This window comes from Xyrauchen texanus, chromosome 8, assembly GCF_025860055.1.
Source record: "Xyrauchen texanus isolate HMW12.3.18 chromosome 8, RBS_HiC_50CHRs, whole genome shotgun sequence".
NCBI lineage: Eukaryota > Metazoa > Chordata > Actinopteri > Cypriniformes > Catostomidae > Xyrauchen > Xyrauchen texanus.
In genome coordinates, this window is record NC_068283.1 from 19670465 (window position 1) to 19683917 (window position 13453).

At 40.6% G+C, this 13453-nt stretch overlaps 1 protein-coding gene across 3 annotated transcripts in view; it reads left to right on the forward strand.

The window, feature by feature from the left end:
* The window catches only part of LOC127647532 (rho GTPase-activating protein 23-like), a 102374-nt gene extending 90751 nt beyond the window's left edge, over positions 1 to 11623 (forward strand). For all 3 annotated transcript variants that reach the window (XM_052131807.1, XM_052131805.1, XM_052131806.1), the window contains 5 exons: positions 1417 to 1542; positions 1641 to 1682; positions 6459 to 6552; positions 7626 to 7657; positions 8566 to 11623. In XM_052131807.1, the coding sequence (XP_051987767.1) occupies positions 1417 to 1542; positions 1641 to 1682; positions 6459 to 6552; positions 7626 to 7657; positions 8566 to 10017 (1746 nt within the window). In that variant the 3' untranslated portion in view covers positions 10018 to 11623. The remainder of the gene's footprint in view (positions 1 to 1416; positions 1543 to 1640; positions 1683 to 6458; positions 6553 to 7625; positions 7658 to 8565) is intronic.
* The last annotated feature ends 1830 nt before the right edge of the window (positions 11624 to 13453 follow it).

Here is a 13453-nt window from a genome sequence, read left to right on the forward strand (position 1 = left end):
CCCATAAATGAACTCTCTCTGTCGCACCACTGTCTGCAGTCAGCCCTTATCCCTCTAAGAGGCTTGATTAGCCTGATAATGGACCGGGTGTGTAGAATCACGGCCCGGCCGCACCCTCCGCCCTGTCACAAAAAGCATTTGAGAATATAAACCGATTAAATAGTTTTATTGATTTGTTATTTTATGCACTAGTTGCATTATGCTTTAGTTCAAAATGGAATACAATTTTTAACAGCCAGGAGAGTTTTATAAGACGGTGCTGTATGTTTTATATGTATGCATTTTGCCAACTTGTGTACTAAAGAAACAACGTCAATTTAAAAATCAGCTGATTTCAAAATTCAAACTGAATTCGAATTTTGATAATGTTTTAGGTAAAAATTCTAATTGAGTTTCTCAGCCCAGTTGACAGCCCTAATTATCATATTTGTTTTTCTCATTATTTGACACCTTGGTAAATTATAAAGAATCAGCGAACACCAGAGTAGAGGTCAGCTATTCATGTATAAGTTTGTGTTTGCATTTGTTAGGTTGTCATTTCAGGTCACAAGGTCTCGTTTATGAAGCAGGTTCAGACTTCAACTTATTGCCAGTGCAGACCTCGACCAGAGAGATGATTGATGATTCCTTGTTTAGTCTATAGATAGACTAATCTAGTGCCATTACTATTAAGTAGTGTATGAGATAACATAAATCAATTTTAAAACAAATATTTGTAGGAGCTGTTTCATCTAATCCTGTAATTACGCAATAATATATAACAGCTGCTTGCCTCACTACCGAGACAATTCTTCTGGAATTCCTCCACCACTGCATCTCCTGATTTATTTCTATATATTCATTACTCGAATGCTCGAATTGAGTCTCAAGCTTGAGCCGTCTATTTTGGACAGCAAGTCAGATCTGTTTACCTTCATCATTCTCAAGGATTATATGAATACCAGGACTCATTTATTTGGCATATTCCATTAAAATAATGGATTCAAACTTGATCAATTAATGCTTTATAATAGTAAAAGATTCTTTTGATTTATGCTCAAAAACTTTGTTCCAGGCATCAGAATTTCACATGTGAAAACTGCCGAACAATTTGCTCATTTAAACTGTTGATATCACAGTGTACCAGGGCAGAGTTTACCTGTTTAAATAAGAGTCTGTGATACATGATTTATTTTGTGATTGTTTGTGTTTGTTCTGGTAAGGGGATAGGGTATTAATTTTATTTATTCAGGTCTTGAAAAGGGTCTTAAAATGTCTTAATGATTTTAAGTACTTAGAGTATTTCTGAGTACTTTGATTTTAAAACCCTGAGTACATATGTGCTGGGTTTCTCTTCAAAGTGTATAAAAGTCCTTGATTGGTGTTATCTCATAACCTATTTATCTCTGATTTTATTGTGTATTTGTTTGTATGCAGATGGAGCCACGTAATTTGGCGCTGGTGTTTGGCCCTACTCTTGTACGGACCTCAGAAGACAACATGACAGACATGGTTACCCACATGCCTGACCGCTACAAGATTGTGGAGACACTCATTCAACATGTGAGGCTCATCACACGTCACATACTTAACAGACATTCTCTTTACAGCTAGATTTAATTATGAATCTAAATCATCTCTCTCTTTCTGACTTTATACAGTATGTCTGGTTTTTTAGTGAAGAACATGAAAAGGATGAAAAGGTTAGTTCATTATCTATTCAGTTCACGAGTCCATGAGAGCTGAACGTTTTGGGGAAATTCCTTTTCCACAACCTATTTGAAGCCTTTGTATCATAACGACAGTTCTACGTTACAGTGCAGGACACTCCCATTCTGCGCTCCGAGGTAGTAAATCTCCTTGTGAGAGAGACAATGGGGTCATTCCCTGTACCAGAGAGAATGTCACAGCTGTTATTTTCTCATCAAAACGCAGAAAGACAGTGGCCTCCAGCCTATCTGCACCTGTGACATTTCTGACAGTTCTGTTCATAATGATCACATGCAAACATTTCTCTCTCGTATGTCGCACGCTCATAAACCATGCTATAGTGTACTAATTGCTATAGCGGTGCTATCACAATTAGGGTAAAATATAAAGCACATGCTATCATGTTATGTATATGAGTGGTGGGTGCTCACGAGCATGTCAGACTGGGTGCTAAAAATTATTGAACACAGGAATTTGATCTAATTCGCATGCAGACCTTGCTTCAACAATGTTTTGTCCTCGATGTTTCCGTCATGGAACATGCCTGTATTACATGAAGAAACTCACAATCTCCTCTCAAAAGATGTGATAGAGGTTGTTCCGAGCTGTAAAGTGTTTTACAGCTGCTACCCTTTCTTTCTGAAGCAAGACAGCGGGCTTCGGCGAATCCTAGATCTGAGACGCTTGAATTGCATGCTGGAAAAATGCCCATTCAAGATGTTAACTCAGAAACAGATCTTATCACACATCCACCCACTTTGCGTCAAGAGGATGCAAACTTTCATATCTGAATAGTACCACCCCACATGCTGTTCTTCAGATATGTGTTTGAAGGGATGGCTCTCCTCGCGATTGTCTCTAGCCCCGTGCATGTTCACGAAATGTGTTGATGCGGCGCTCGCCCCTTTGAAGATGAACGGCATGCGCATTCTATATTGCCTCGACGATTGGCTATTACTGGCCCAATCAGAGGCTCTGCTATGCAAGCACAGGGACATTACAGTATACTTCCCCATTTGAACCGACTGGGTATCAATGTCAACTGGGTGAAAGCACACTTTCCCTAAGCCAACAAATCTCTTTTTGGGGGTTCGACTCGACTCCTCAAGAACCTCAAGTGCTAGTGCATCCAGAAAGTCTTTTCATAACATGCTGGGTTTTATGGTGGCCATCATACTGTTAGGTCTTTTACACATGAGACCTCTCCAGTGCTGGCTCAAACACCATGTACCAAGTCACGCCTGGTGTCAGGGGAGCATGCACGTTGCCGTGACTCTCCGCTACCTGGCTACTCTATCACCATGGACAGCTCCAAAACTTTGTCAGCAGGGTGTGATGCCGGGTCAGGTTTTTAGATGAAAAGTGGTGACCACGAATGCATCCAACACAGGTTAGGGCGCACTATGCGATGGACGCCTGGCTTTCAGCACTTTGACAGGTGTGAAACGAGCATGTCACATTGCTTGGAAATGCTAGCCATGTTCTTAGAGGTGAAAGCTTTCCATTCTGACATAGTGAATCATCAGGTTTTGATTCGTTCAGACAATATGTCAGTGGTAGCATTCATAAATCGCCAGGTCAGCACTCGATTGCTACCAGTGTTGAGGCTGGCACAATGCCTCCTCGTGTGGAGTGCGCACCATCTCCTCTCCCTGCTCCCGACATATGTGGAGCAGACATGCTGTCACACCAGGCCCCGAAATGGCCCAACCAACCATGGTTTCAAGAAATGATGGAGATATTAGGCAGCCCTCCATGGGAAGTATCACTGAGGAGGGATCAGCTCTCTCAAGCGCAGGGCACGTTTTGGCATCCCCGGCCGGAGCTGTGGAATCTGCACGTATGTCCCTTAAACTGAGCGCAACGAATGAGCCAGAATTGGCTCAGTCTGTAATAAACACCATTTTGCAATCTAAACCAGCATATATGAGATGCATCAAGGCACTAAAATGGCGTGTGTTTGCGAATTGGTGCTCTTTACGTAGCAAAAATCCAGTGAATTGCCGAATCACGGAGATCCTTACATTCCTTCGAGAGCAGTTGGACGCAGGTCTTATTCCATCAATGCTTAAGGTTTATGTAGGGACCATTAATGCATTTCATGCCCCAGAGTCTGGCTCTTCTATAGGCAGACACAATCTAATCATAAAGTTCCTTAGGAAAGCATGGCGCATGAACCCCCTCACCCTGCTACAGTTCCAACATGGGACTTGAATCTGGTGCTGAGTGCTCACAAGCCCCCAGTTCGAACCTTTGGAATCTGTAGAGTTACGTGTGCTCTCTTTAAAGACGGCACTGCTGTTGGCTCTGGCCTGTGTCAAACAGGTTGGAAATATGTTGGTTGACAGTTCATGTCTGGAATTCGGTTCCAGGCTTTCAAAAGCCACCATCAAATCCCAAAAAGTCTATGTGCCTAAGGTGATTTCCACATCCTCAGGGCTCTCTTCCAAAACTCGCAGACATCACCTGAACAAACCGCGCCATGCAGCTTTCTCTTTTCTCTTCTTAACTGCCTAATTCAAATGAGGAGCCGTTAGCGCATTTATTATGCCTCGTGCAGGCATTACACCTGCATTTGGAGTTCACTCGCCAGTTTAGACTGTCAGATCAGTTCTTTGTTTGTTATGGAGGATGCGCAAAATGCATGTCCATCTCCAAACAAAGGCAATCTCACTGGATCGTTGATACGATCACCCTCGCTTATGAATCACAGGGTGTGAGATGCCATTTTGTCGTGAAAGCGCATTCAACTAGAGGCATGGCCTCCTCATGGGCATGGTGAAATGGTATATCCATATGCTTTGCAACAGGATGGTCTTCACAAAACACGTACACGATGTTTTATAACCAAGACGTAGTGTCTATCACTTCACGTGTCCTCTCTGTCTAGAGAGCTTACTATTCAAACACCCGGTTATATTTAATACAGTCGCCTGTGTAGGCCACTAGCCAATTTACTCCCAGTAAAATCAAAAGCACTTAAAAAAAATAAATAATAAAACCTCCCTCCCTACCTCTGGTATGAAGGAGTTATATTACACTGTGTGTTTTATATGACTCAGACATCCTCAGACTAAGACTAACTTCCCATCTGGTTTTCACCATGCCATCATCAATCATCATCAATTTTATTTATAAAGCGCAATTTAAAAACAAAACCAGTTCAATGTGTTTGCAATAACTTTTTAAATACAATAAAACCCACAATAAAAGATAATACTATAGACCCAAAGACATAAAATAATAAATAACAGAGAACATCACAAGTTATAGGCTAGAGAGAAAAGATGTGTATTTAACGTAGATTAAAATATGTAGTATTGGAACAGTTCTGATAGAAGTCAAAATTTAGGTGCGGCTATGGCGAGCACTCGATCACCCTCTTGATTTTAGCTTTGACTTTGGAACAGTTAAAAAACTCTGGTTGGCGGACCTAAGAGCTCTTCCTGTACTGTGTTCACACAAAAGGTCAGAGAGATACACAGGGGCTCGGCCATTTAAGGATTTAAATACAAGCAAGAGCACTTCTCAATTCTAGAATATAGGGAATTACAATAGTCCAGTCTAGAGGTGATGTATCGCTGTGGGGTTATTCATTTACATACACACTAAAGCTCTTTAGTGTGTATGTAAATGAATTACAATAGTCCAGTCTAGAGGTGATGTATCGCTGTGGGGTTATTCATTTACATACACACTAAAGCTCTTTAGTGTGTATGTAAATGAATTACAATAGTCCAGTCTAGAGGTGATGTATCGCTGTGGGGTTATTCATTTACATACACACTAAAGAGCTTTTATACTAAGTCACTTCTCTAAGTGTTTTAAACCCTGGTGCATCCAAGGGTATTGAGTTACGTAGTGTGGCGTGATGGGAGTAACCGGAATGTCTCCGGTTACTCTTGTAACCTCGGTTCCCTGAGATGAAGGGAACAAGACATTGCAAACTTAGCCGCCAGAACTCTACTTCTTCAGAGTTTTGAGGTACGAGTGATGCGCACTTGTCCTCAGAAAATTCAGAAGAAATGGTGTGTGAGCGCCAGCTTATATAGGGCAAATGCACACCTAAAAGGGCGGGGCTCAAACACCATTGCCATAAGATTTCCGTTATGATACAAAAGCTTCAACTAGGTTGTGGAAAAGGAATTTCCCCAAAGTGTTCAGCAATGTCTCGTTCCTTTCATCTCAGGGAACCGAGGTTACAAGAGTAACCAGAGATGTGTTCTTTGTGTTAAACATGTTATATAGAAAATTATTGATAAGAATTTTCTTAGTAAGTCTGGAATCAAAATTGGGAATCTATATTACTTCTGAGTCCACTTATGAGTGCAAATTTACTCCTAATAGTTGACGAAATAAATGTAAAAGATGCACACATTTAAAATGTACAGTCTTTGTTTTCTGGAAAATAAATTGATTCATCTTGTTCACAGGAGCATGTACAAATTCTCTCTCTAGGATGAGAATGCTCTTCCCCCCACTACCACCGGCAGCAGTTTAGCAATAGCAAGTAGCAATTCAGGGTTTGACAATGCATTTTAAACTAAAGGCGATTGGCGAATAAAAAAAAAATGTAATCCTTTGATATGCCCCATTTTCCTGTCTCAAAACGAAATATGCCAAATCAGGTGAGAATTATATTTATAAAATCATTTCATGGGGTTTGTAACAATCTTTTCTTGATGCTGAACAGATTAGCATTTAATATGCCTTTAATGTGAACATATATGAATCAACATTTCACGCCATTTCTAAATGTCACCCCTCAGACGCCAGTGGACACAGAGGATGTTCAGCCTGCCCCCAATATAGATCACCTCCTCTCTAACATTGGCAGGACAGGCTTGCTTGGGGAATCGTCAGGTGAGCTTTACTGTTCACAATCAGCAATGTCCAGTCATTTCAGGCTAAAAACAGCCAGTTGTAGTTAACAGTAGTCTCCTTTAGCTGATGAACTGCCAATGGAAACCAGTCATATTCCACCTCTAACATTAAGAAAACATACTTTCATCTGCATGTTTGGCTGGACAGGTCTGTTATTGAATATGCTGTACACATTGGAAATGTAACTGTGATGGATCACACATCCTCATCAAACGTTTCAAGTTTCCTGCATGTTGAATGCTCTACACTTCTTTGAGTTTTGTTTTCTTTTCACATTTTTTTAAATCTTCTTTATATTCACTTTCTACTGTCATTTCTGCATCCCTCTCTTAGCTGAGCCTGTGGAACAGCCACTGCGGTAGGATGGGTGTGTGTCTATGTACTGTATGTGTACAAGAGTGTGCATTTAATGCCAAGTGATTGAGGTGTGTGTTGTGTGTGTGTGTGTAACTTCATAAAAACAGTAGCTGCACTAGCCTGTGCCAAGTCCCAGTTTAGATAGCAAAGAAAGAGTGTGTATGTTTGTGTGTGGCAAATTGTGTCTTTTTCTTCACTCTCCCCATGACAACTATAGTATCTGCCCTTGTACCTTCTATGGCTTCCTTAATGGATTGATGTCATCAGTATGTGACATGATGTCATCACTGTTTGCTAAATCTTTAATACTGCTATTGTGGACCCTTTCGCTGCTTCTTTTAAGACCCTGTTCACATTGGAAAACTAGCTGACAATCAGCGCATGATCAGTGATCATACAAATGTCGTTTAAAGTGGATCTTGTGTGAACACTGTCTCACAATCACTGTTTATAGGTTTAATGCTTAATGATTGACACAGAGGCTGCATTATGTACTGGAAATCACAAAGTTTAAATGAATACAATATATATATATGGCAGCCAGTATCATGGATATTTGATCCACCTCTGTGCCTCTCATCAGTAAAGCATACTGTATATTTAACGTTGTACAGATATATTCATAATTTTCACTAACTTTCTCTCTTTACATTGTCTATCTCTCTCCCTATCTCTCCCTGTTCTTAATGGTGCAGACTCAACCAACAGTGATTCTGCAAAATCTAAGGTCAGTATTGACTAAATCCTGAATATTTTTTGTTTTTAAAAAACATTAAGATGCTGAAGGACTTACAGTATTTGGATGGAAATAAAAAATCTGTAAGCATTTTTGTGATTTGCAACCATGTTTATGCCTTAGTTTCATAGTGTTTTGCTACAAAGTTAATTGTCATACTTTAATTTGTCTATTTTTAATTGAATGGTCATGTTCCAGAAGTAAAAATCACATTAATTTATCTTCATAGGCACATAGATTATTAATGATAACATATAAACCTTTAAAGACGGACCTACCATAAGCTCTGAAGCTGTTAATCGATGGTACATGCCTCTGTTATAGCCATCAGTCTGTGTTATTTCAACTTCATTGTTAAAAAAATAATAACATTTAATGTTAAATAGTGCAAATCTACCAATCACATTGAAGCCAACAAAACCTGCCAATCAATGATGCACTGTGAATGGCATAAACAAGTCTACACTCTCCCTACTTGAATATTTGCATATATCTGAATATTTTGCAATCAACTTAAAATGTATTGTTTCTAAACTTATCAAAACATTTAAATTCATATTTTTATATTTGTACTTAATATTTTTTTCATTTGATTACGTCATTCACAATGTTTCGTGGGATTGAAGTCGGTGCCCTTATCAAAGACATTAAGTGCACAGTCTTAGAACTTTGTCTTTTTCCATGATCTTCAAATACTTTTTTTGCTTCAAATCACAATTTGTAATGTTGTGATTCACCTCGGACATGGTTGATTTGGTTCATGGCTTAGAACTCATGAAGGATTTCATGAAATCCCTATATAAGAAATGGATGATAAAAATACTTCTGGAACCAAGACAGCTGAAAAAGTTTTAAAAACTTTTGTCCACTTGACTTAATTGCTTTCACATTTCTCTTAGGAGTCATGGGGTTCAAAACGTGACTTTACTGCCAAAGATATCCTGACATTGTCCGTTATGTCGGCTGTGACATGGAAACGCAGAAAACGGCATAACGCCCGCCTCCTGGGCAGCAGCCCAGATGACGAATTTGAGCATGAGCCAGTTAAATATTGTCCCTTCGAAAAAGACGACTTGCAAGAGATGGGGCAAGTGGTATCCTTCTGTGCCCCACGAGCAGAGGAAGAGGAGGATGTTGAAGAGGAAGAGGAAGAGGAGGAGGGAGAAAGACAGACAGCACAAGAGCAGGAAGAGGAGGAAGTAGTTCCCAGCATATCCTCCACGGAGGAAGCACCACCAGTCATGCTGCTAGAAGAGGAAGAAGAGCACAGGTCAGAAGTGAAGGGACGCAGTTGGCGAGGAGACGATGCACGTTCCATTGTGTCAGGTTACTCGAGTCTGTCCACGCTGGGGCGGAGCTTAGTATCAGAGGGGCGGTGCGAAGATGCAGACGATGAGCACAGTGAACTGGTGAGTGAAACTGATAATGAAAGTGGCTTCGCCTCAAGCTCCCTCACCCAGGAGCGTCCGGAGAAAACAGACTGTTCCATCCTAAACTCGAAGACATCACCTGAACCAACCATGCCACGCAGTTTTCTCTATTCGCACTGCAAATCGACCTCTGCTACCACTGGCTCCACCCCTGCTCCACCTCCTTCCACGATCCACATTAATCCTTACCCAGAAGATACAACTTCTAATGGAGCAGTACACTCATCCACTCCCTCCAGCTCCACTTACTCATCGTCTGCTTCCCAGCGCCTCCACGGCCGCAACTCCTTTAACTCACACCGCCTCATACAGTGTGACACCCTCGCCCGACACCGGCTAAAGGGAGACAAAGCCAAAGTGACCTCTGTGGACCTCTCAGATCTTTACAGCTCCTCCATAATGGAAGGCGAGCAGCGACCCAATCTGACTAAAACACAGGGCTCCATCCCTGAGTCCTCTCCATCAGCTTCTTCAAGTTCCAAATCCTTCAAAGGGGTTAGTGTGAGAAATGAGTGTGCTCCAACATCTGCAGCTGTGTCTGGAAGTAAGAGCTGCTCTGTGTCTCCTAGGCAGGATTCCCTGGCAGATCAGGTACAGGCTCGATTGCTGGGCTCAGCCAATGACTTGCGCAGCATTGGCCTGAGGAAGCAGCTATCGCCAGAGACGCGCAGAAAGAGACGTGCGTGGAGGCGGCACACTGTGGTTGGCTCCCCCACAGATTGTTCTGACAAGAAAGTTGCCCTTGCTGCTGCTCACTCTACTAGCAACAAAATCCTCCCAACAATATCCCCCAAACCACTAGCTTCACCAACCCCTGCTGAAAGTCAAGACATTAGAGAGTCCCACCCCAAGAGCTCAGAGACAAAAGCCCTCACTGTACGTCAGGCCCCACCTACCTCTCGCTTCCGTGATTTCTTGTAACAATGACAAATGACTGTATGTACAGGCTAGTGAACCAAGAGAGCTGGATTTGGCCTTTGTTGTAGCTGTGTCTTCAAAATATGTTACACTTTCTGTCTTCAAAGTCCTAGTCCTGGAGAACCCCAGCAATGCACTTTTGCATGGATCCCATGGTGTTTTGCATGGTGTGTCAAATAAGGTTCTTCAGGACCAGGATTATATAAATAGTCTCACTCAGAATCTTTTCTCTGAATCTCAGCCAAAGGTCAAAGTCTAAAGATACCCCATTTCGATTTTGAAAAAATGTGTAGTTACTCACTTTGGCCTTTTCCATTTAATACAGTATCCAGCTGTATCAGGAAGTGGATCACATGTGCTCCATTGTCAGTGCTCAAATTTGTTTCATTGCCAATGGTCGTGGTCACTCATGTTGCCTTAAATCACCAACTCTTATTGAAATTGAGTGACTTACAGCCACTTTGTCACCACTTTAGTGCTGTCAGTGTGAATTCCCTGATAAGTTGGAGAATACAGAATACAAACTATGGTTACTCAAGACTAATTTAAGCATTGCTTGTTCAAAGTTATATTTACAATTATCTTATTCAAACCTAATGCTTTTCAATGTTGCCAAAGTTTTCTTAATTTTCTTTCTTCAGTGTTTTTCTTCTTCCTTTACTTGGCCAGTCACATGACATCATTTTGGTCTTTATGTTACTGCCAAGACACTTGCGACTCACATGTCATGGAGTGCTTTCGTTTTTATTTAGTTTTTTTGTTTTTTCAAATTTTTTAAATGTCTCAAACAAAGCAGACAAACTAATTCTCAAAACGTGATGGTACAGTATTGGTTAAACAGTGTTAGCAAACAGGATTAGTGTTGATACTGACAGTATAGCAGTTGTAACACAGGCCACTGACTTTGTGCATAAATCTACAAGAAACTTGAACGCTACATTAAATACCATAAGAGGCAATGTGGTATGTTCAACTTAACATATATTCATTTATAATGAGAAACAATTAATTGGTGAAATCACTTCATATGGGTGTGTATGTGTGTCTGAAATTGCCTGTGTAAAGAATAGAATCCTTTATTGTGGTCACACATTATACACACAGTTTTTTTGCATATATACAGTGAAATTTATTTGTTTTCACATATCCCAGCTAAGCTGGGGTCAGAGTGCAGTACAGTATGTGGTTGAGTATGTATGTGTCAAACTATTTTGTAACATTTGTACAAAGCCTTGCTTAAGTTAACCTTGTAAATACACATATATTATATTATCATTCCTTTTTTGCTTAATTTAGTTTTTATATGGTTTACAAAAGTGCACCTTTGTGCATGGTCATTTTCTTTCAAGATGCCACTTCAAATGTTTTTTCTTAATGTTTTTGTTTGTTTGTTTGATACACAGTATATATTGTACATATATTTTGTATGAATATAATATGTACTTTTATTTGGAAATCTAGGGGTGTAGCTCTTTTAACTCCACTCCCCTGTTAATGGCCTTTCTCTGTGACTTACAAATACTATGCAGAAATCTATACAACTCAATGCAAAGAAAAGAGATCTAACCTGCAAAGAGTGTCTGTCACAAGCTATAATAAATTCTTATTGCTGAGCTTATTTAATTCTGGTTTTGTGTTTTATTGTGTGAAAGTGATTCCTCTGCATAGTCATGTCAACATTTTTATATGCCAACAAATTACTGTTGTTCACATTTTGTGTCTCTGCTGCTAAGAAAGAGTTTAACTTAAAAAAAGAAAAATGGTATTTTGGGCCACCTTTTAAGTTCAATGAGCATAAAGAATATTTGATGAAATACATTTAATTTTAATTAGACATTTATACTCTGACAAGATCATCAAACCTTAAGCTTTGTGAAGCTGATTACATCTGAACATTTTCTTACCGTGATTCTCAATTATCTGTCCAAATGTTTCAATTATTCTCACATCTACTACAGTACATATAGTAAACAACACTGAATATATGCAATGCAGATCATGCACAGTACTTGTTTAAACTGTATTGATGTACTGATCTCAGACCATTTAATATCAGTCCGAATGCAGAGCGTGTGTGTGCATGAAAAATGATTTCAACTGATTTCTGGGAAGATAAGTGGTAAACGTGCCACGCCGGTCTCGCATTCCAGTGAGGGGTGGTGGGAGTATTTAAGCAGACGGGGGGGAGAGAGAGATGCATGAAGCTGTGTGGTAGTTGACATTTTGGTGTGAAGTATTTTCTTATTGTGTGCAACTGAACAGTGCAACAATAAATGTCTGTGTTTTGTCAAGCCGGTTTTTGCTCCATCGTATGAATTGTTAAAACATGCTTAGTAATGAACTTTTGGATTTGATGGCTTACTCATTATCTACAGTGGGTACGGAAAGTATTCAGACCCCCTTAAATTTTTCACTCTTTGTTATATTGCAGCCATTTGCTAAAATCATTTAAGTTAATTTTTTTTCCTCATTATTGTACACACAGCACCCCATATTGACAGAAAAACACAGAATTGTTGACATTTTTGCACATTTATTAAAAAAGAAAAACTGAAATATCACATGGTCCTAAGTATTCAGACCCTTTGTTCAGTATTTAGTAGAAGCACCCTTTTGATCTAATACAGCCATGAGTCTTTTTGGGAAAGATGCAACAAGTTTTTCACATCTGTATTTGGGTATCCTCTGCCATTCCTCCTTGCAGATCCTCTCCAGTTCTGTCAGGTTGGATGGTAAGCGTTGGTGGACAGCCATTTTCAGGTCTCTCCAGAGATGCTCAATTGGGTTTAAGTCAGGGCTCTGGCTGGGCCATTCAAGAACAGTCACGGAGTTGTTGTGAAGCCACTCCTTCGTTATTTTAGCGGTGTGCTTAGGGTCATTGTCTTGTTGGAAGGTGAACCTTCGGCCCAGTCTGAGGTCCAGAGCACTCTGGAGAAGGTTTTCGATCCAGGATATCCCTGTACTTGGCCGCATTCATCTTTCCCTCGATTGCAACCAGTCATCCTGTCCCTGCAGCTGAAAAACACCCCCACAGCATGATGCTGCCACCACCATGCTTCACTGTTGAGACTGTATTGGACAGGTGATGAGCAGTGCCTGGTTTTCTCCACACATACCGCTTAGAATTAAGGCCAAAAAGTTCTATCTTGGTCTCATCAGACCAGAGAATCTTATTTATCACATCTTGGAGTCCTTCAGGTGCTTTTTAGCAAACTCCATGCGAGCTTTCATGTGTCTTGCACTAAGGAGAGGCTTCCGTCGGGCCACTCTGCCATAAAGCCCCGACTGGTGGATGGCTGCAGTGATGGTTGACTTACTACAACTTTCTCCCATCTCCCGACTGCATCTCTGGAGCTCAGCCACAGTGATCTTTGGGTTCTTCTTTACCTCTCTCACCAAGGCTCTTCTCCCCCGATAGCTCAGTTTGGCCGGACGGCCA